General features: G+C 44.1%; 1 protein-coding gene across 1 annotated transcript; it reads left to right on the top strand.

Moving 5' to 3' along the window:
* Nucleotides 1–461: 461 nt before the first annotated feature.
* On the top strand, nucleotides 462–4,683 carry PCARE (photoreceptor cilium actin regulator). The gene has a single exon (XM_006271805.4). It carries the CDS (start codon nucleotides 763–765, stop codon nucleotides 4,546–4,548), a length of 3,786 nt encoding a protein of 1,261 aa, XP_006271867.4. The 5' UTR covers nucleotides 462–762; the 3' UTR covers nucleotides 4,549–4,683.
* Nucleotides 4,684–24,608: the final 19,925 nt, after the last annotated feature.

Genomic DNA, 24,608 nt, shown 5'->3' with positions numbered 1-24,608 from the left:
GAAGAAAAAAAGGAAATAACTTGTGAGTTGCAAGTGAAACACTGCTGAGAGTCCCTGGAGAAGGAGACTTAATAGGCATCTCTAACCTCTCTGATTCTATGTCTTATACCTTCTGTTTGATCTGTATTTTATCAAGGTCACCCTTGCTCCTGGCAAAGGGCTGCTCACAGGCATTTTTTTCTTCCTCTATTAAAATGGTGTCTCCAACAAGTCATCAAAAACAGGCTCTTCCTTTGGGTGTTAAATTTCAAGTTGTAGGGTGTTTCGCGAAGGAGGAAAGAGGAAAAAAAGGGCTCAAAATTAATTTGCCTTGGAAGTCAGTACTGCAAGAAAGTTCTCCATTACAGATGCAACATGGGTGCTGACTGGCTGAAGCCTTCTTACCCTAATGAGCTTAAAATCTTATTTGTAGTTGACATCTGTCAAGACAGAAGCAAAATACACAAGTCCTCTTAATCCATTAGCTCTAAATTCAGACAAGCTTTCACATTGCTTTTCTGCAATAGAAAAGGAATATTTAAAAGGAAACAAAATACAATGGGATGGTGTGTACTTTCCTTGTGACGGGATCCTGGGAAGTAAGGAAAATTGATTATGATATAAAAAAAAAGACTTTCTACAAACTGGAAGAATTGTCGATGAAGCCCTTATGAGAAAAATGCCAGATTCCAGTACGGGATAAAGCCGTAAGTTTTATTATCTCTTATTCTTTATTTGATCATCTGGATATTGACAGAAAAGACTGACAAACAAGGTGACAGGATGGGCTGCACGCCCTCCCGCAGTGAGATTGTTAATCATATTGCAAAAATTGGAGGAAGGACTCTAAATAATCCTAAAGGTGTCTTGCCTGTTGATCCTGGGGACAAAGAGTTCTCAATTCCATTGCTGGTCAAAAATTCATCTTACTATAACACTGATGACAGCTCCCAGAGTGGGAGTCAGACGAAAGATGGTCTGAAGGAAAATCAAGAAAAAGTACTGGAAAGGGACAAAAATGCTAACTTCCATTTGTCATCTGAGGATCATTCACATCACAAGATCCTCAAAGATGACAAGAAAATCAAGAGGACAGAGGCTGAATCATCCCTGTCCAAAATGACCGAGTCTCAAAAACATGTAGCTGGGGACGCACAGATCAAAAAGCAAAGCTCCTGTGAATCAGAAACAGCTGCTTGCACTTTGGATGACAAGAATGAAAGCAACTCAAAGCAAATGCCTAAGAAAGCAAAGAAACAAAGAAGCCACAAACAGGCAAAGCAGGGTCGTCACTGCAAAACCAAAGAAAAGTCCACGCCACCTCTGTGTGAGACTGAGGAAAAGGTGGATTTCCCAGAGTTGCTCGTTAAAGCCCATCAGAATGCTTATGCCTTCCTAAATCCCAACCTTTCCAAGTATGAAGCTATCCTATGTATGGCCAATCAAGCTACCCAAACTCAGCTGCACTTACAGCAGATGGTGAGCTTTCTAGTGCTTCGCTTTGATGAAATCAACCAGCTCTTGGAAGAAATTGCCAACGATGGGGAAGAACTCCTCAAAGAGGTTGGTGAGAATCTATTGTGGCCAGCTGGGAAAGATGATCCAAAGGAGCATCCAGATCTTTTGCAGCAGTTACTACAGTATACAGTCAACAAAATGCAGGTGGTAAATGGAACAGTGGCTTCCCTAACCTCAGATGCCTTGCAAGAGACATGCAGCTACTTTCAGTCTGCAGCCAGCAATTTGGAATTAAAACTGAAGGCAAAGCAAGGTTTTGATGAACGCTTACTAAAGACCATAAAATTGCTTGAAGCCTCTGCAGTGGGGCCCTCTGAATCCCATAGCAATGATAGGACTCTATATTCTGAAGACAGTGGTATTGGCGCAGACAATGAATCTGTCAAAGGATTCAAATCCCTTGATAAGCTTGGAAAGGAAGGAAGCTGCAAGGCTTGTGTTTGTGATCATTCATCCCAAAAGCACATCGGACCACCAGAAGAATATATGGAGGATGGCACATCAGCATTAGTCACAACCAGATCTCAGGACTATGCACTTGAAAGGCATGGTAAAGCAGTATTTTATCCATCTGTGGACAACAAAAAAGGAATTCCGTGCCTGGAGTCAGCAATAGATCTTTCCATCAGCCCCCAATGTTCACGCCTAATCAAAAGCCATTCCCTAAACTCCTTCCTGTCTGATTCCACCCAGGAAAGCGAACATTTAAAAAACTGTGAGTCAATAGATTATCCTTCTGAAGATGAGGAGAGCACCCTGGGGGAGGAGGAGGATGACAATGTAAGTTTATCAGAAATGAGTAAGGATGCTCTACTTAAAAGACAAATGTCTTCACCAGCAGTAACTGATACTGCATGGAGAACAGCCACTAAAAGGATTGAGAATCCAGAGAAGGAAGAGATAGTATTGAAGATGAAAGATGCAATCAGTGAAAAGATCAAGTTTGTCCCAGCTGGATCTGAACCGATGGAGTGGGTAGAAGATGGAAAAGCAGCAGTAACAGCAAGGCCTAGGACAGCGAGTGGCAGTCGGAGACTTGCAGTTAAACAAAGACGGTCTAGGTCAGAAGAGTCCCTCAGAAGCCAGGCAGAGGACCCAACCCTTTTAGAACTCCAAAGGACTCAAAAGGAGCTCAGCAAAAGACTGGAAATATTTTATGCACTTAATGGGAACAAAGATACTGATAGAAAGTGGGAGTCCCTAAAACCAAGAGCAGTGGTTTATGTGCAAGACGCTGAGCCTACTACTCTTAGACCTTCTATCAACAAATTAAAGGCATGCCTCTCAAAAAACTTCAGCATTTTGCCTAATCAGGATAAGGTCCCATTATATAGGGCTGAGCAAAATCCTGCTAGTCAGCCCGATCAGAGGAGCAGTAGAACACCTTCAAACGCTGCTGTGTTCACTCAAGATTCATCAAATGGGAAAGACAATGAACCTCCTGAAATACAAACATTGAACAGTGGCAGTTGTACCCCTCGTAAATCCGTCAAAAAGCTTATTGAGACCTTTAGTCCTGCTGAAGGCCATGTGAAACCTATTCATTTAAGACCCTTAGGACCAATAAAGTGCATCAGAAAATATGGACTTCCAGTAATGCCTCCCACCCTTCCCTTTCAGAGAGGATTAGCACCTTTAAGTCACAAGCATCGTGTCTCTCCAGTCGGAGACACAAACCTTCCAAGCACAAATGCAACCCAGTGTAACTCTTCAGCAGCTCTTCCACCTCCACCTGCTTCAGAATTAAACACAAGTGACACAAATGGAGAATATGATGTAGATTTTGAGAATCTGCCCCCACCACCTCCTGAAATATTAATGGACAATTCATTCAACTTATCTGTGTCTGAAGAAAGTATAAGAATGGAAGGAAACTCTTTAGAAGAGACTAAAAAGCCTGCCAAAACAGAGATTCACATGGCTAAGAGAGCACAAATTTCTCCAAAAATGAAAGCCTCCCTATATTCTATTGATTTATTACCAAGTAAAAATATCAGCAGCCCCAATGTTTTTATTAGTAAAGTTTTAAGGAACACTGGAGCGGACCCAAAATTTGGAAAATATGCATCAGAACAGAATCCTTCCAATCTGTACAGCCAAGAAAATACATTAGCATCTCAGAGAGAGCAGGAAATGAAAGAGGCTGCAGATTTGTATAAGCAAACTCATAAAATAATACCTCTTCCATATCCCAGTGGATTATCAAAACAAAACAGAAAGGAAAACCCATCAGAAAGGAAAGAGTCTGGTATAAATTTAGCTTCTGAGCAAAACCCAAAGCAAAGTTCTCCTGATTCACTCAGGAGAAATGAGAAAAGCGCAGTTCTCCTTAGAAGAGTCTCTCCCACACGAACACCACCTTCTTCTCCACCCACTGAGAAACGGCTCTCAAGTCCACCTATACATCCCAGACACGTTGTGCAGGTTTTTAGCCCTGTGCAGCCAAATTGTTCTCCTACACACAGGCAACCTAGTCCTCCAACCAGCCCAAAAGTATCAAGCCCTCCAACACAAAAGAAGTTGTCTTCTCCACCAACTCAACGAAAACTGTCTAGCCCTCCAGTGGGACGCAAACAAAGCCCACCAACTCAGCGCAAGATGTCAAGCCCTCCAACCAACCGCAGAGAAGCAAGTTCACCTCCATTCTGTGCCACCCCATCCCCACCAACTTCTCCATCTTGGTCATACAAAGGACTGAAAATCCCTTCAGAGTCCAGTGTTGAACAACAACCTCCTTCCTCAAAGGTTGGCAGTAATGTACATTCAATATTTTGCCCAGCCACCTCTTCTTTATTTGAAGCCAAACCTCCGTCTCCACCTAGCAAACCCACTGCAGAGGTCACAGGCAAAACTGAAGTTTCAGCTTTTGCCCCGAAAAACAGTGTTCCACTCAGACCCTGGGGGGATCAGTCCAGAAGGCTGGCTGCAAGCGCCGTCAACCCTCAGCCTTTTGTCAAGAGAAGCTTCTCTGACCGCAGACCAGGGTTTCAGCTGAGGCTTCCAGCACCAGCCTCAGCCAGCAGTGAACCTGCACTTAACCAGCCCAGGTGAGAAACATCCTGCTTTCAGTCCAGATTTATAGGTTGTTTCATGCTCTGTATGCTTTCTGGTTTTGGCGAGAGTTTAGTCCAGTCCAGTCCAAAGATCTCTGAGAAGTACCCAATTACGTGCAGAACAGTAGTACCAGGATCCCCACACCCACTTTGACCACTCTTACCCTAACCAAGACTTGAATAATTCACCTCCCAGGCTGCAGGAGGGAGTTCAGTCTACAGAATTCATTCAAGCTTTGGCAGTCAACTGACACAGCTAACCAGACTACCAGTTAGAGACAGATTTTGTAGTGCAGAACACTTCACTTTAGACGCATGCATTCAGTTCGTGTAATGCATGAGACAGCCCTCCAACAGTAACAGTTATACACTGCTAATGACTTGGGTTGGTTTCGGATGAACAACCTGGAGAGAAAGGTTATCTTGCTATAAGTCCCTGAGTCAAATCTCTGAACTGAATTCTGTGTTTAAATATTTTAAACCACTAAACAGGAACGGTGTATAGGTGATTTGCAAGCATCTATCTCCTCAGTTACAAAGCTTTATTCATAAAGCTGGCACTTGAAAACCTGATCTCATCATTTGGGCCTACATTTTCAAAGCCAGCTACTGGTTTGGGGTGATTCAGTTGGTGGGTGCACACTTAGAGCTTGCTCATGAAAGCTACAAAGCTTCTGCAGTTGCCATGGACTTACAGATGTGGTTGTTCTGAAAAATTGTGCCTCCCTCCCCCCCCCGCTTTATTCAAGTTGAGTCCTCCATAATCAGTGATCACTTTTGAAAAAGCTGACCTTAACATATCCAGTACTTAAAATTACAAGACAAGCTGGGAAATGTAATTCATCAATGTTTGCAAATTAGACTAAGATCATCAAATGTCATGGAAGTGCAAAATGTTTTTATTTTAGCTTTTCATGATCTTAGCACATTTAAGTCCATTAAGTTTTAAGCTATACAAGAGGATTAAAAGCCTGATCATGCATCCCTTTCTCATGCAAGCAGCATTTATACTAATGTCTGTAGCTCTGCTAAAGTCAGTTGGACCATACATGTGAATAAGAGTTTGCAAGATCAACCCTCAGCCAATAAAACCCCATCTTTAGTGTATATGTGCATATGACTATGTGTATTAACATACACACATATATACAAAATGTATCTGCAGTACAGGAATGAACTTAGAACATAAATCCAATGTCCAGATATGTCCTAGTAAACAAAATAGGACCCAACTTCTCTCTTGAGTATTGCAAATAACCATGTATGTCTAATGCTGGTTACCTATACAAAATAATGACAAAGCCTTCAGTGAATACTAATGGTTTTGCATCCTGGGCTGTTTTATTGCGCTATACTTTGTAATGTTCAGAGTAAGTTTTAGCTCCTAAACAATGCATTTTTTATGTACAGTGTAAAATCGGCATCATCTACTACAGTGTCTGCTGGCTGAAATAAATGTTTCCAAGAGGGCTGTATGTCAAGCCTTGAGCCAAAAAATGCATTGCCAGTTTTATAGATTAATTTTAAAAATAGGCTATTATAAATTGCTAGTTAATTTCTTCTTTGATGATGAATATTATCTGTCTGTTGTACTCAGTCACAGCACAAATGATAATATAAAAAGGACACTGAAATAAACTATAAATACAATTGCTCTTTTCATGAAACACTGATATATCTCTCTGAGTCACAAATATACAGGTTCCCAAGTCACTTCAGAAAAAAGAAACATACACTGAGTCAAACTCAGCTTTACATTTCCACCAGTGTAATCCCAGAGCAATTCTATTGAATTACTGAAGATTTGTATCACTTTAAGTGGGAGTGAATTTGGATCCACTATTTACAGCTTACATTGATTTAATATGCAAAGCAATCTTGCTTTTTTCTTAGGTTTAAAATCAACTACTCAGCCTGTGCCTTATAGACACTGCTTTGAATTTTATAATATACCTATCTGGGCCCTAATGACATGCACAGTGACAAGCAGATGTGCGATGTTTGAGGAATCTGCACACTGAATATTACAAAAAGCCTTGAAGTTCCCAGTGTCACTGCCTATAGAACCAGCACTGCATCTTCTAGGACACTGAAATGAAATGGTTTCAGAGCATAGGCATGCTGCTGCATGGCTAGTGACTCATAGCTCAAGCAGCAGTTTTCATTAACAGAACTGTACGCAACGCCCTGGGCTCTGATTCATTACTTCCAAATGCAGTAGCCATACAAGGCTTCATCAGCTTCTCTCCTCATTCAGTTGGCAGAAGCAACATTTTAAAATGCTTAAGCCTTAAAATGTCAAGAAGTAGCCCATGGATCCCAGTGTCTCCAGGCTCCAATAAAGTTCAGATCTAGATCTGAACTGCACACTACAGGCCCATGCAAGGACCAAGCTTCTCCCCATTATTCCTCGCTTTACCATGCCCAAGACCTTCCTATCCCCCTTCTTTCTTACCAAGCTTAGCAAACTCCTGGCCACACTCTCCCTGGTGAGCATCACATGTGGACCTCTCTCAACAGGCTGACTTACTCCTACCTTTCCCTAGACTGCCAGCCTGGCAGGACCTACCCTGGGCACTTGTCAGTGCCTTCCAGCTTCTTCCTGTGCGTTAATCTGTGAGGAGGGTCAGGAAACTGTAGGAAGAGCAGGAGGCAGAGAGTATTGTGAATGCAGATAGGAAGAATAGCATTTACCTGCCAAAGGGAGAGAGACACCGGAAGCAAAGGGCCTGAACCACTAAGCCTCAATAACTAGGAACTCCACCTTCTCCAGTATACCACCCTTCGTTTCAAGATGCTGAACATGCTGACCTCAGGAAACTAATTATTTCTCAGGAGTTATACAGGTTCCTAAGATAATTGTTGAGTTAGACATTTCCGTGTGCACACAGCAGGCTGGGTCCGGCCTGATCAGCTTGGCACCTCAATTTAGGCATAGCAATGCCTAAATATTGACAGCTAGCTCCAGGAGGACAATCTGGATGGGCAGGATCACATTCCAAAACATGATTCAAGAGCTCATCTGTCCCTAGAGCTAAACACTAAGCATAGAGGTGTGTCTGAACTCCTGCCTCGCTCCAGAATTTAGAGGCCTGACTCAGGCTACACATTAGACATCTCCATTCACTCAAGATCCAGGCCATCTCATGCTTCCTCTGAAAGTGGATGCTTAACTACTTGTTGCCCACCCTTCTGCACACTAGCCTAATGATTAGAGCATTTGCCTAGGAAGTGGCTCTCTTCGGCCTGAGGGGATTGAAACCTGCATCTCCCACTTCCCAGGAGCATGCCCTAACTAAAAGGCTATGGAATGCGCTGGGTGGAGGCACTCTCAAGCCTTCCTCTTGAAACTGAGACAAGAATACAAGAGTCACAGGACCAGAGAGAAAAAGCATAAGCCAGACAGAGCATAGGCCAGGGCCAAAGGCATTCCCTTGGGAGGGGAAAGATCTGGGTTGTAGTCCTGGGACTGTGTATGCATTTCACTTTTCTGCCAGGTGGCCTAGTTTCAGCAGCAGTAGGGAAGAATGCACCATCTTAAATTGTCGTTGTAAATTGATGGTTTGGTCGCCTGTTAGTGGGCAGAGTGGCTTGGATTTCCTTTGGGCTAAGGAGGACCTAGAACCCAGGTCTCCTGCTCCCATCACTAGACTACTACACAAAGGGTGTTAGGGGAATGAATGAGACTGTAGCTGCTGCACTTTGTACTGAACTCAGTTCAGATCGGGCAAATTAGGTGTGCTTGGGGACATACCAAGTTTTGGGTCCCTCTGGTGATTTAGGTACCAGTTCAACTCTAATCTGGTTAACAGTGGGGCTTAAGCATGGTAGCTGTTCAAATGGATCCTGGAAACCCCAAAGTAGGCACCAAATTATTTTAGGCATTTTAGTGGTTTGTAGGTGCTGGAGCAAGACGGTTCTGAATAGCTTTTTGGAATTTAGATGCTGAAATTCAACCCGAGTCCAACTGAGGTTGCTTACAGGACCAGTATGGATCAGGCCTGATATTTTCACAGGAAGTAGATAAACATTTACAACAGGATCTCTCTAATGAAATAACTGGCACAAAGAAGCTGGAAAAACCACTGATGTAGTCTGTTTCTGATATCTCCATGAATTCTGGGACTCTCTTCTTCCATTTTTTTAACACTGAGAAACAAACTGCTTGAGGCAAGAGACCAGTCATGATCCCAGGTACAAACCACCTGATGGGACTCTGGGGTTAGATCTTTGAAGACTCACCACTTCATCGGCCAGCCTAGTCTCCCCCAACTGGACCAGGAAGAGAATAAGCTTCCAGCCCATTCTGCCAACCAACACTTTTGGGCCCTGTAAATATGCACCTCTGCCAGTCCTGCACTCTGAATGGTCCACTAGAAAGCAAGGAAATGGCCCCTTTTTAAGTGTATAAATAGCATCCCATTTCATCATTTGCAGGAAATCAAGATAAAGGATTTTAAATAGCTCACTATCCCAGGCTGTTGCTACAAGAGCTTAGCGCGGCTGTTGTCACTATCAATACTAAGACCCTTGTTTTATTGTTCCGGTTTTCACCCCATAACCGGCTGCCATCTGGGCTGGCTTTGGGCACTAAGATTCTTGCTCTGTATTAGCCTGGCCATTGGATAACCATCAACACTAACGACATGTTTGCAAGGCAGAACTTGGATGGATTCTCTGTTTGTGCAAATCCTATTAATCTATAATAAGATTTGTGTGTATTTAGTGAAAAAAAATGCTGTTTGCTTCATAGCACTGCTCTCAGATTAAGCCCCTTCACCAGGGGTAGAGCTGGGATGGAAGGAAACTTAAAATGTTACTCAGATTTCATTCAGTTAAGGAGAAGCATGAGGCTTGGAATCAGTAACACAGACCTAAAGCAAAACTTGAGCCCTTCCAGACTTGGGGAAGTCTGGATCAGAATTAGATCTTCAGGAGAGGTCCTACATCTCTGTGTTTGTCTAAATCTCTTGATCTGGCACTAGGAGAAGGGTAGTCTAATGGTTAAAGCAGTAGCTTAAGGATATGTCCACATTTGATGTCCCTTCTGATTGAGACTGGATGAATCTGCAAATGCTATTAATGTGTAACAATAAACTCTGGCACATATCACACTAAAGTATTTCTCCCAGGCACGTCGTTTGAACATGTGCCTGGGACCGCAGCATGTTGAGCCAGGTTGGAGTAGCCCTGGCTGGCAGAGGGCCCCGTGGGTTAGCCTGCCAGCCTGGGGCTGCTCTGACAAGGCTCAATGTGCTGCAGAGGGACTGGCTGGGGCATGAGGGTGCTGCAGCATGGGGCTAGCCAATAGGCAGCTGCCATACTGAAGCACCTTCATGCCCTAGCCAGCCCCATCAGCATCTACACATGCATTGCTGAGCATGAAAAATCCACAGCTGGCTAGTATTTGTATTGGCAACTACTAACCTGCTGCAGAGTTTATTAGTTTCCTGACACCTAATAAGACTACTTGTGTAGACACCAAGACGTTTACTATGGAGCTATTTTGGCAACTCCTCAGTTAATGTCTCGTGTAGACGCACCCACTGGGTGCAAATTTAAAGTGCAATACAGTTTACTGAATAAGTCCATCTGTAACTTCTATTTTAGGATACGAGTGTTCCCTCTTTCATGATGTTATTCAAAAGAGTTTTTCCAGATGGTCTCCTGAATAACTAACTCCATGTGTAAACAAGCCCTGAGACAGGAGATCTTGATCAAGTTTATGCTCCATCACAGATCTCCTGGGTACTGTTGGTTTATCCTTTCTGTGCCTCAGTATCCCAGTACATAAAACAGGGAAAAGAGTACTGAGCTATTACAGCAACACTTTTTCCTGGGGATTTTGGATCTGGATCCAAATTCTGCAGTTAAATTCCATCTCTAACTTCAAGTGAATCTATTTGCCTACCCTTATATTCAAACACACTATAGAGACTTTTTGTGCTGATAACATATTACCGTACTTTAAGTGATGGGCTCCCAAGAGAGGTTTGGAGATAGGGGACTGCAACTCAGAGACCAGGAAAATAAACTGACCGCACTGTAATAAACATTTAAAAAGGATGGAAGTTTTTCAGTAGGCCTTGCTACACTTCCTCATAATGGGTTAACTTGCTCTACTTAGAATTTTAAAAAGGTCTTGATTGATTAGCCTCTTATCTTAAGCATCTTTTCTGTCTGCAGCATGGGGGAGAATACTAGAAAGGCAGGTGATTCTTGGAACAGCCCATGTTTCTCTGAGATCAAGGACTCCAGCAGATCCTCTTCTCACCCTGAACTCTACATCATGGGTCAGGGTCTCCAGAGGGAGTGACAAACCAAGACACTTTAGAAGATCAAAGGTATGGTGCAGGTTAGATGGTCCAATATCCTTGTCACAGCGACCAAATATTGCGTCGGAACATACCAAAAAAAGGAAGACAGATTATTCACTCCATCTAAAATCTCCCCATCACTTCCTAATTAAAAACCAGCAGGGTGCTCACCACCTGTTTGTTTCTTTCATTATGCTTTATGATTTGACTCAAAGATTTAAATTTAATATCAATTGTATGGAAAATTTAATATTAAACTGTTTGGCAAATATAGAACAGATCCATCTAACTGTATAAAAACAGGACCCTGCTGCCAAATCTTTCACTGCTCTATTAAATTCAAATATTCAGAAAGTTACAGAAATTAGCATTAGGTGGCATGTCAGCTATTCAGAAGGTTTCAGTGTTTCTATTTTAAAACCAAAACCACTATCCAGCAATTTCTTGTGAGGAGTGAAATCTTAGTTCTGTGGAAGTGAATGGCAAATCACCCAGTGATGAAAGTAAGTCCACACCTTACAAAAGGTCATTCTATGCATCTCTGATTTAGTTAGTTTGTAAGGTGCAAATCTACCCTGCCTTCTGCATGACTTCAGACTAACATGGCTAACTACCTCTCTCAAACCATTCACTGGCATTCAGAAGGCCAGGGCCTCACCCTAGGGATTCTACGTGCATTATGGTTGTGCAAAGTTTTGGGTGCCGATTTGATTCAGAGGAGATTCGGCCCAATTCGGAGGCCGAATCTCCAAATCCAAATCGAATCAGGAGACCAATAAAAAGGTCTGAATTGATTTGAAGCTCTCCAAATTGATTCGGAAAAGATTCAGAGAGCTTTGGAGATTTGGGCAGTCCCCACTCACTGCCGCAGGGAACTGGACCCAGACTCTGTGCTAGTAAGCAGGGGGTGGGGGAGGGGGAACTGGAGGGAGGGGGAGGGGGAAATGGGGGGGACCCCTGCCAGGCCCCTTCCCCTGCTTGCTCCACCAGCCCGCTGGCCCCCGCCTGCTCCCCCAGCCCCTCCATGGCTGCCCCACCCAGTCCAGCTCCATTTCTTAAAAAAAAAAAAAAAGGCCACCACTCACCAGCTGCTGCAGCAACTGTCGGGGCTTCTGAGGGCTTGCGGCAGAGACCCCCACACAGCGTGGGGCAGTAGGGGCAGCCGGGATTGCCCTGTTGCCTGGCAGGAGCTGGTGAGTGCAGGACTTTTTTTGTTTTGTTTTGTTTTGTTTTTTTTAAGAACCGGGAGCTGGGACTCGGAGAGCAGGTGGGAGATGGGGGTCTCATGACAGAGCCCTCCATGCAGCACAGGGCAGTGGCAGGCAGCAGGAATTGCCCCCCCCCCCCCCACCTGGCAACAGCCAGTGAATGCTAGGCTTATTATTTTAAAGAGCCGGGAGGCTGGGGCTGGGGGGCGCGGGCAGAAAGCAGCCATTGAGAGGACTGGAGAGCGGGCAGGGCATGGAGCCTGTCCAATTTAGAAATTTGGCCGATTCGGCAGCAGCCAAATCTCCGAATCAGATTCGCCAAATCGATTTGGGACAGTGATTCGAATCACCAAATGGAACCACTGTTCCCTGAATTGGCCAAATACAAATCCAAAGCAAACATTAGCCACTTCGCACACGCCTAATGGACATGCCAGGTGCATCTACATGAGATGTTTGCTACAGAGCTAGCTAATTAGCTCCTCAATAAAACATCGCTGTCTACATGTGCAATGCTATTAGGACAGAGTAAACTAATTAACTCTACAGTAGATTAGTACAGCTAGATACAAGTACGAACCTACGGTATGGTTATTTACTCTGCCACAACACACGCATAAATGCTTACGGGGCTGGCTGAGGCATACTTGTGCCCCAGCCAGCCCCTCCACAACGTGTTGAGCCAGGTCAGAGGAGCCCCAGGCTGGCAGGCTGACCTCTGGGGCCCCCTGCCAGCCAGGACTGCTCTGCCCCGGCTCAACATGGTGCTGTCCTAGGCTCATGTGTAAATGCTGTGCCCAGGAGCAGTTTATTCAGCCACATTAATTTCACATGTAGATGCCCCTGCCAAGAATCAAATTAAGTACAGATAATAAAAATAAAATTGGTTGAAATAAAAAGAAAAAAAAAAGAGAAACATTTTCAAGGAGAGCTTTTAATCTAATGCACTTCCTTTAACTATTGTGGAATGTCAACACTTCCAACTCCCAGAACATAAGCCTTAATCCCGATTACAGTAATTTTGTAATACCTGACCAGCCATTTTAGAAATGCTAGAGCAAGTAAGCAGCTGCATTTATATAGTGGTTACAGCAGACTAGGTCACAAGAAGACCTATTCTCCTGTTACTCTGTGAAGGAAGAGAGGATTTATCCTATATCCATGTAAGACTCTGGAAAGACACTCCCCCAACATCCTTGTCTAAAATGGAGGCTTGATTGAGTGCTGACTGTCCAGCAGAGCCTATGGACAGCCGCAACAATTTTACTGAATTAAAAGTTGGAGAGAAGGACATCTTACTTATGAACATGTGTTACCTGTTCTGTTGTAACCATTTTGCCTCTGCTACCCTACAGTAAGTAGAAGCTAAACTGGGGCAATTTACCCCTGAATGAAACAGCTGCTAAATTACTGTAGCTTCCACTTACCACAGGGTAGCTCAGACATAAAGAACATTTACTGGACATCAGTTGGACATGTGGTGATTGCCCTGATGAACACTTTTAAATGGGTATAATTGTTTTGCCTGCCCCTACTAAGATAAAGGATATTGGTAGGCAATATTAACTTCTAAACATGAGAATTTTACTTTCTTTCCACATGTTAGATCTGAGTATCCACAGCTTTAGTCCAAAATCATTTGCAACAGGCATCTTTTAAGGCAACTGGGGATTTTCTGACTCCTGGGCCCCTAAGTTTGGACACAATAGCCATCACTCATTAGCATTTTTTAATAGATTCCTACTATAAATTTGTGTTGATTGGCTAATCTGAGACCATAAGAGCAATCCCTGAGATAGAAGGTCAGAGTTTATCAGTCCTTTTTTAGAGGATTATGGTCTGTACCTCAGAATCAGTCATAGTGTTTTAGCTAATGTTGAGCTTAGTTTCAAATGTGATCTGGACAAAGTAAAGTCCAGAAAACATCGTGTGAAATTTTATCTTTTTATTTGCAGGATGTTCCAGGGCTCTCATCTGATGGTAGTATCTGAGCCCGTCAAGCACCAGTGTTGCAGATGGGGGACTGCAGCACAGAAGATTAAACAGCTTGTTCCAGGTCACATGAGAAGTCTGTGGCAGAGTTGAGAACTAGACTTTAAACTTTCAAGTCCAATTCAGTGCCTTAACTATAAAAATATCCTTCTTCAGTTCTGCTTATAATAGACTCTGTGCCATTTACCATCAAAAGTAAAGAGAAAAACCTTAATGGTATTTAAGTTGGTCACTTTTTTTTTTATAGAGGGCTGTGGGTGCATTTACATGTGCACCATTACTGCGCAGTAACTGAAAATTACTGCGGTATGGGAACGCATCTACACATTTGTGCCCATACTGCACAGTAACTATAGCGACTTATGCCGCCTTGGGAGTAAATTTGCTGCCTGTATGATGCAGGTAGCAAATTTACTCCTGAGTACTTACTGCACAGTAAGACATGTATAGACGGCATGTATAACCCTGTTTATGTGGACAGACTTGGGAGTAACTTTACTCCCAAGTCAGTGCACACACAGTGTTACTTTGCTGTAACACCTCCATGTGTAGATGCCAGTCTAAAAAACTGCTTGCTGCACAGTAGCTTATCACACAGTAAGTTACTGTGCAATAAATGCATGTGTAGACATGTCCAGTTAGTAGTAAAAAGATAGCCCACACAAAAAAGAGTTGCTTTACACCTGTGTGGTGAAAAGGAAAGGCCAGATTTTGTGAGATGTTGAGAACCCTTCACTTTTGCAGAATCACTCAGCCTTCATAAGATTTGATCCTGTGAAAGACACAGGACTTGCTCTAAAACCCACTGAAGTCAATGAGAATCTTTCCTTGGCTATCTCCAAGGCGGTAGCAACTGAGTCTAAGGGAGGAATGAAATAAGAGGTGAGATTACATTCCAAGAGTTGTCAGTCTTGGATGTGCAACAGAGATAATCAAAAGGTTTGTGACCTCCAATTGATGAAAAAAGCTTTCTCCCTAGTTACCTATTGAGGGTATTGACTTGTGTATCTCGTGCTAATAGCTGTGCTAAACAAATCCCCACCACCACCTCCTAAGAAAAGCCCTAGAGAGGCTGCATCAGAAAACAGCAGGGAAGGTACTCGTGGAGACCAGCTTTTTACATGAATATTGCAGCTCTGTGGTGACTCCATAAAAATACATATCTATGCAAGGGGCTTATTGATTCTGCAAGCAAAACCCACAGCAGACAGAAATGAACTGGAAACAAAGCAGTGGGATAAAAGCATTTTGCTTACATAAATAGAACTTTGAAGGTGAAATGCAACTCTGCGTGAGGACAGCTTCTATTCAATTATTGTTGAGATCATTTTATTTCCTTTCTTCCTTAAGATTTTATGTTGAAATTTCCCTTGCATCAATATTTGATGAAAGGCAGGCTTATTCAAAAGCATTTACTTAGTTATTTACCAAGGAGAAAAGCCTATCCAAGATCCATAATACATCAAGGAGTGGGGAAATTGGTGGTACAAGACTTCCTGCTAGCAAAAAACATCCAGGAGATAAAGACTCTGGAGGATGTTCTACTGGTACACTGGTCTGGAGTGAAGCACAAGCAATTTAGCATGTATGCTGCTGCCTGTGAGGCCAGCCAAACCCCTCTTGTTGAGAACCATGCATGAGGATAGGATGCCTGTGCTAACTTGTTAAGCCACTGTCTGTCCTAGCATTGTTCTAGAATCTAGATGCTGCAGAGGAAGCTGTCTGGCAAAGGAGCTCCTAGACAAACACTACAGTCTTTGCAGAATTTTGGGAGCTGTCCTAAATGTGCTGCAGTGAGCTGGCCATATTTGTACCCCTACTGGACAGCATCACAATTGCTTGAGTGTGTGGCCTGAACCCTATGCTGCTTACAGTGAAGAGTTTCTCTTTTAACTTGATCAGTAGCAGGATTCTAAATCTGGAGATGGAGGCTAAATGTTCTAGCCCCACAACTGCATGAGCTCTGAGGGGCCATGATGTGTAGTACAGAGACAACAATGACAACCTTGGTGACCCCATTTTTTTCAGGGTATTTTTGGCCATTGCTTGCATTTGTGTACAAAACCAGCATTCCTGGCAACAAACGGTTTTATAAGATTACATTAGCTTTTGTACTATATTTTTTTACTCCTGTAAAATACACCAGAGTTTATACATATATAGGTGGAACTATGATGGCTCCCTCACAATCTGTACATAAATAGTTTCATAGTTGGTAGGGTTGGAAGGGACTTGAGCAGATCATCAAGTCCAACCCCCTGCCATGGCAGGAAAAGGTACTGGGGTCAAACCCCGGCAAGGTGTTCATTCAGCCTCCTCTTAAAAACCCCCAGGGTAGGAGCCAGCACCACTTCTCTTGGAAGTTGGTTCCAGATCCTAGCCACCCTGACTGTGAAGTAGCGCCTCCCGATATCTAGCCAGAATCTACCCTCCGCCAGCTTGTGACCGTTATTTCTAGTCACTTCTGGTAGTGCTGGGGGGAACAGGGACTCTCCCAATGCCTGCTGGTCCCCCCTGACTAGTTTGTAAATGGCCACTAGATCCCCCCTCAGCCTTCTCTTCTGGAGGCTGAACAGGTTCAGGTCCCATAGCCTCTCCTCGTAGGGCCTTCCCTGCTGACCCCTGATCATGCGGGTGGCCCTCCTCTGGACCCTCTCCAAGTTGTCCTCCTGAAGTGCGGCACCCAGAACTGGACGCAGTACTCCAGCTGTGGCCTGACCAGTGCTGCATAGAGGGGGAGGATCACCTCCTTGGACCTGCTTGAGATGCATCTGTGGATGCACGACAAGGTATGGTTGGCCTTCCTGACCGCGTCCCCACACTGCCGGCCCATGTTCATTTTGTCATAAAGAGCTTCAATATTTAGAAAAAAATGCTTTTGTGCCAGTTTTTTATGCTGTCAAACATGTACCTTGTGCTATAAAAAAAATATTCTTTTTTTTAGTCCAATGACTAAGTTTTATTTTATGTTTAAGGAGAAAAGGCCCTTATATCAATTATTTCATGCTGAATCTTCCAAAGCAAGCATGTTCTCCCTAGGGTAAATGATGTGGAGTGGAGATGGTTAGCACAACTAACCACTGCTCTGATCAGCAGGGAATCTGGTTTTCTCTGATAAAAAAAAAAATCCCCCATTTTCAGATTAAAAAATGTAACCTAAAATCCACATTTTCCCATGATTAAAATGAAATGCCACAAATATATATATATCATGCTGTTTCAGTTTAATCACAAGAAAATGTGGATTTTAGGTTATTTTTTTAATCCAAAAATTGGGGATTATTTTTAACAGAGAAAAGCAGGATCCCTGGTCAGTTAGTCCCTTTGCATTCCAGTTTCAGCTCAACTATTGCCAACAACGCTATACTCTTGCCAGTGAAGATTCTCCAGAAAGCTGCTGGCAAATGCAAGCACATTGTAATGACAGTAGCTAAATGGTTAAAATGAGATGGCATTCAGCGCAGTGTAGAAAGAGCCAAAATTCTGGGACGTTTAATGCAAGATGAAGTTGCGGCTGCACTTATAATCACATTTCACTTATCTTGCAAGGAGGTTCTAGCAGTGTCAGCTTTCCAGCCAAGAGCTGCTACCCGCATAGCTGTGAGTTAAGTGCTCTATGCCGCACTTCCACTGCAGACTTTTACAAGGCAGAGAGTTGGCCCAGCACCAACTACAAGTGATGCTGCTTAAATCATCCAACTTAGAGTATGAGATGACAAGTACTCTGACATTTAGAAATGACAACATGAAACGGCCATAAGTGGCTCTGATTGCTTCCTTCACCTTCAAAAACTCACCCCGGATCTTAGAAAACTGCTCAAGTTGTCAGTATCCTATAAAAACAAAGCTGTAATAACAACCACACTTGTATTTCTGTAGCATCCAGGAAATTCAGAGGGTTTTGTCATCCTAAATTCAATGCTACAATTTCCTTGACAGGCTATTTGTACTTCAAAAAGTAGCTGTTCTCCCCGCATGTCATGGAAGGGAAAAAGACTGAGATGCAGGGAGACTAACTTATCTAAATTGTCATCTCATCAGCAGGGATCCTGGTTTTCTCTGTTTAAAAATCACAAATTCTCTGATAAAACCCCAAATTCTCTGATTAAAACCCCAAACTCCACAATTTTCTATAATTAAAATAAAATGCTACTATATACATATCTATATATAGATATATAGCTATTAGTTGAACACAATGTTTTATTGATATATTTACAATTTTAAAGCAATCTGGAAGCTTATAGTGCTTCAATCATGTAATAAAATACATTCTAAATACCTATATATTTTGGCATTTGATTTTGGGTTTTTTATCCTGGAAAAATCACAGCTCCCCCTGCCCGCTTCACTCACCAGGATCCAGGTCAGGCTGTGGATATGGCTGCCTGCACCCTGCTGCTTTGTGGTGCTGAGCAGCCCTGATACATCATTGCCCTGCCTCTGCCAATGCCATTGCCCCTCACTCCTGACCCACAGCCCCCTGGCCATGCTGGTCCCCTTTACTCCAAACTACGGACCCCCAGCCCTGCCAGTGCCCCTCACTTTGAAACCACAGCCCCCTGGCCGTGCCAGTGCCCCTCACTCCCAACGCACAACCCTCCCAATCCTGCTGGTGCTCCTCACTCCTGACCCACTGCCCCCCATCACCATCCATCCCCTGTCCCCCCACATGCAGCCTGTGCCCCCCCCCCTTTGTCCCTCCCAACTTACCTGGAGGGAGGTGCAGGAGCTGCTCTGCACCACTGCCTGTCTGCCATGTGCATGTGTGTGCACAATCATGCACATGGCACCCCCTGCTCCCTGCATCGCACTCCCTCCCAGCCCCAAGCATCTCCTTGCAGGCTGGAACTCTGCCAGCCTGCCTGTGTTTTTCTCCTTTAAAGGATAAAATCTGTGTTTTTCTGCATTTTTCCACAACAAATGGAAAACCTGGATCCCTGTTCACCAGTCAGGGAGTTTCCAATATCTCTTGAAAAAAGTCTTTCTGGAGCTGACTTAGACTTTAATCCTTCCACATTGATAAATTTATCTTCATTCTGAGTCTTTGGCTAAGGACAGAAGTTACACATAGAACGGTACAAATGATCAGAAACCGGTTCAAATTCATAACACAACAGAACTTCAGTGCGCATAAACCACTTTCAAAATGGCTGAAACTGGTTTAAGATAAACCTGGATAGATGTAGCATCAGACTTAACTGATTTAGGTTAAATCAGTTTATTGAACTTCTGTCCCAGATGCCCTCCAGATTCAAGTTAACTCACAGTCTGCCAGCATCCCAGGATGCTTTGCACCTTCCCAGCAAGCTCCCCCTTGCAGGGTGGGCAGGCTAGCCTTAGCCAGGTAACCCCGCAGTTTCTGGCCTGGGTCACTGCAGGCATGTGGCAGCATTTCCAGAATCAAAAGTGAATGTCTGTTCACTTGCTTATTGGTTCAATATATATATATATATAGCTTAGATTAACCTGCAAAGATTGAATTGATTCAACCTCGGCCCTCAGGTTTTTTGACTGTCTGTACTTAGCCTTTGTGATTGTGCCCATGTACATCTTGCAGATAAAACCTTTGAAAAACTAAGATCCTAACTCCCCCTCAAGACACAGAAGATCATGCAGCACTTTCACTAATGGAAGGGGGTTTGCCACACTCTTTTGCTTAGGTAACTATAGTGAGCTGAGCTAACCCACAACTCTGAGCTGGAGCAGCTGAGAATTTTGGCCTGAGATCAGAACTTTACACCTTGGACCCATTACCACGTATATGAATAATTACAAGAATAAGGTTACAAACAGAAGTGTGTGACTGTAGCTGAGGACTAAGGAGCATGAGCAAAGTGGGAGATATTGAGCTATGCCACTTTCCACATTAAAATAAAATTACTTCCACCCTTCATTTCATTTCAAGCCTTCTTCCTGTGTCCTTCCACACAATTTTCCCCACTGTTACCACAAGATTCTTCTCTGCTACTCCTAACACCTGGAACAGCCTCAGTCTCTCTTCATTTTATTGGTACTTTATACCAGCACTGTCCAACTGACACCCCACAGGCTGCAGGTGGCCTGTGAGAGGTTAAATTGCAGCTCCTGGGCTCTCAGTTGGCTACTGTTCCCCCATTGCTCTGGCTGCAACATTGGCTAGAGTCCCTGGGCCCCCCCTCCTTCTTCCTGCCCTTGCCGCACAGGACAGGGCAGCGCAGCACAGCAGAGGGAGCAGAGAACGAGCCTGGGCTGTTCAAAGGGGCCAGGAGAAGATCACACCTCTACCGAGCAGCAGTAGGGAGGGAGATGTCAATGAGGACATGTTGCAGTAGGAATCACACTCATGAGGGACAGCAGTGGAGGGGTAGGCAGTGCAGCAGTGGGGGTTGCCCACATGGATGCACAGAGCAGCTGGGAAAGACATCCACACAGTAGCGAAGTCCCAGACTTGGGCTTGCCTGGAGTGCCCCCTGAGGTCTTAGATGCTGGATAGCCCTGCTTTATATAATTAATTCAATTACAATGCCCTCATCCCCTGCTTTGCCTAAGGCAGATTAGACTATTCATGGTGTTTTAGAGCAATATGCCTTGCAGTGGGGCAGTTTTAGGAAAAGCTTAGACAAACACTTGTATGGGATGGTTTAGTCAGGGATGACCCTGTCCTAAGCAGGGGTTTGGACTAGATGACCACTGGAGGTCTCTTCCAGCCTTACTTTCCCATTATCCTACAATACTATTTCAAAATCTGTTTTTCCCACTTTTGCCCCTTAGTATTTGCTTCTTTTTCTTTGCTAATATTTAACTCTCTAACAACCTGGTCACACATTCAATTAATGGAGTGATAAAAACCAACCACAAAGTTGTTACATTTTTTCTGTATAATAACTTTCTAGCTTATTCACTGTTTTATCATACCATTAATTGCATTAACTTGTTCCCTGGTCACACGTTAAGATGTCATTAACTGGTTAATCACTTCTTAAGCGTGCCAAGGCCCTGAGTCTATTATTTAAGCCTCAAAAGAAGCTTTGGTAACAATGTGAAAGATGTGCAGGCATAGCCCTGGGGTTCACACACACACACACACACACACACACACACACACACACACACACAGAGTTTTCTTGTAATTTTTCTGCCTTGTAAATGCACACACTACATGCCACAGTATATGCAATTTGGGGATGGGATGCTTTGAACAGTTTTGAATGAAGCAAGAGTTGCTCTTTAATTGATCCTATAATTAAGAGCATTGGACAACACAGATGTTGTCATTACTGTAATTCTTTTCTTTAGTTTATTGAACCCTGAAGCATAAAAATAAGCCAAAGGAGGAGCCAAGAGGCATTTCATATAAAACAGCCTTGCCATCAGCATCACTAAGATTCTACTAATGATAATGACACTGAGACTTACTATACCACTAAAGTCTGTAACCAACAAATTGCACCAGCTGCACAGCTTTTAAATCTGTAGCTAAGAATGTAATGTACCTGGACTATTTCCATCTTGCAGCCTCACTTCCTCTCCAGGGCAGTATCAGTTTAAAATCTTGTACATCCCACACTGGGAATTAAATCCTGCAAGCACAGGAGGCAGGAAAAGCATATTTGATCATTGTATCCAGTCCCTAGCCTGTGCTGAAGATTTCCATCTTTTGGCCTATGCCTACAAATATAGTTAGCATAAAGATTGGAGAGCTGGAGAAAAGTGAATGCATCTCTTCTATCATGAATAAAATCTTTTTTTTAATGCTTTGGCATTTATTTGTTACTTTCATGTGCCTACTGGAAAAAATACAGGAACCTGAGTGCAGAGAGAGGTCACACGAGCAGACAAGGTTCCTTGGGTGAATTTGATATCTTTTATTAGACCAGCCCAAATAGTTGGAGAATATTTATTAAGCAAGCTTTCGGGTTCAAAAACCCTTCGTCAGGCTAAGGAAGCTTCAGCAGTTGCTGCGTGCTCTTCCTGGATGGAATGAAAAGTAAAGAAGCCAGGGGCTGGGCTGGGGAGTCAGTTGCCAGGCAGATTATAATGTATCAAAAATCCAATGTCTATGTTTAGTCCATGATCTCTAGTATCCAGCAGGTTGATGAAATGGAGCTCATAGGCTCGTCTCTGGGAAGTGCTGTGTAAGTTTCCCTTGAGGATCAGGACTGAGAGATTGGAGAGAGAGAGTGGCCCTCCTGTGAGAAATGTGCCCCCACCGGTAATTGAGTGTTTCTGTCTTTGATGGATTTCCGGTGTGCGTTCATTCTGGTGCACAGTTGTTGTCCAGTTGTTGTCTGGTCTCTCCTACATATCTTCCATCAGGGCATTTGGTGCATTGGATGAGGTATATTAAATTTCTGGAGGTGCAGCTGGAAGATCCTGGGATGCTGATGGCTCTGTTGTGGGGTGTAGTAATAGTGGGGGCGGTGGAGATGTGTTGGCAGGTTTTGCATTTCTTGTCCTGGCACAGTCTGGATCCTTTTGGTGTGTTCTGGGCTTGAGGAAGTTGCTTCTGGTGATGAGGTTGGCGAGGTTTGGTGCTTGTTTGAAGGCTAGGATGGGTGGCTCTGGGAAGATCTTTTTAAGAATAGGGTCTCTGTCTAGTATGGGTTGCAATTTTTTGAGGATTTTCCGTACAGGTTCAAGGGAGGGGTGATATGTCATAACCAGCGGTGTGCGATTTGTGGGGGTTTTTCTTCTGTACTGCAGCAGTTCTTCACGTGGTATCCAGGTGGCTCTTTCAAACGTGCGATCTACCTCTCTGGAGGAGTGTCCTTGCTGGGTGAAAGCCTTTTTAAGATTGGTGAGGTGGCGATCCCAGGTTCTCTCTTCAGTACAGATGCGGTGGTATCTGAGGGCTTGGCTGTATATCACAGCTTTTTTGGTGTGTTTCAGGTGATTGCTGGTTCTGTGCAGATATGTATGTTGGTCTGTGGGTTTCTTGTATACTGTGGTCTGTATTTTACCCTTCTGGATACTGATCCTTGTGTCTAAAAAGGACATGTTGGTGCTGGAGTATTCTAAAGAAAGTCGGATGGAGGGATGGTGACTGTTGAATTTCTGGTGGAACCCAATCAGAGATTGCAGGTTCTCAGTCCAAATGATGAAGATGTCATCGATGTATCTTAAGTATAGCAAGGGTTTGATGGTGCAGTTCTTAAGAGAGGTCACACACAAGAGTAGGTAAATACCTCCCCACACACGTGCATGCACATATGCACACAAACTTCACAGCACCTGTGCGATGCTGTAATACGAGTACTATAATCCCATTGTATGGATAGGGTACAATAAGACAGCACACTTAGTGGTGTGCCTACAGCCACACACAGCGAGTCAGTAACTGAGACACAGTGAGTCGCTCACTGAGCTGGGAGTAAAACCGAAGAATCCTCATACCCAGTTCTTGACTCTAATAACATGACAACTCTGCCACAGCGAGAATCAATGCAGCAAATACACTGAGCCAATATCCACACAGCAAATATACTGCCCCCTGCTACAGAGATTCTACAAGATGCAAACTAAAATAATCCAGAAATTAATATTGTTCCTAACAACTTGTGGAAAAATGTCAGTATTCAGTCACTATTCTCTTGACTTCTCATAAATGATCAGCTCTGCCTCTGCATTACAGAAAATCAGGCCTTTAATGGGGGGGGGGGTGTTCTAAAGCTCAGTGACTTGTGCATGGTTTACATCCAAATTGAAATAGGTTTTGCTCATCCCACCCTTGTGCTGGGTGTCCACCTCAGCAGCAACTCTGCCCCACAAAAAGCATCCCCATCAATGGAAATTCTCTGCAGGCAAGCACATCAGCAGAGACAGTCTCTGAACAGCAAGTCCACATTGCCTCTCGCTCCCGGGAAGAGTAAAAAAGATCTATGCTGTGAACAGGTGGTAAGACAGAATGACAAAGCATGTATTGCACTTGCCTGAACTACTCTGGCCCTGCTGAGAGAGAAAGTTTCTATTTCTAGCCCTGCTATGTTCCCTTGACATTCACAAGACCAAAATAGCTGGTAGGCCTGTGCAAAGCAGGTTGTATTCACTTTGGATTCAGCCGATTCAGGGGACAGTGATTTGATTCGGTGATTTGAATCACTGTCCTGATTCGATTCGGCCTAATCTGATTTGGAGATTTGGCAACAGCCGAATCTCCAAATCTGCCAGGCCAGGCCCATCCTCTGCCCCAGCTCCCAGCTCTTGGGGAAAAAAAAGCCCTGGCTCAGCAGGGGGACCCTGGGCCTTACTGCTGCTGCTGGCGGGGGGCAATCTCCGCTGCCCCGCACCACTTGGGGGGCTCTGCATGATCCCCCGAATCCCCAAGGTTGCACCAGGAGCCCAGTCCTGGGGCTTTTCTCTTTTTTTTTCCTTAAAGGGCCGGAGCCCTGGCAGGCGGAGCAGCCGTGGGGGGAGCCAGGGAAGTGGGGGGGGGTCGAGGGGGCTCGTGCAGAGCCCCCCATGCAGCATGGGGCAGTGGGGGCAGCAGGGATCATCCCTTGACCAGCAACACCCGGTGAGTACCAGGGCTTTTTTTTAAAGTACGGAGCTGGGGCAAGCAG

Source organism: Alligator mississippiensis, chromosome 1 (genome assembly GCF_030867095.1).
Source record: "Alligator mississippiensis isolate rAllMis1 chromosome 1, rAllMis1, whole genome shotgun sequence".
In the NCBI taxonomy this organism is placed as follows: Eukaryota; Metazoa; Chordata; order Crocodylia; family Alligatoridae; genus Alligator; species Alligator mississippiensis.
Note: the sequence above shows the minus strand (reverse complement) of the source record. Positions and strands in the feature narration are given on the sequence as shown.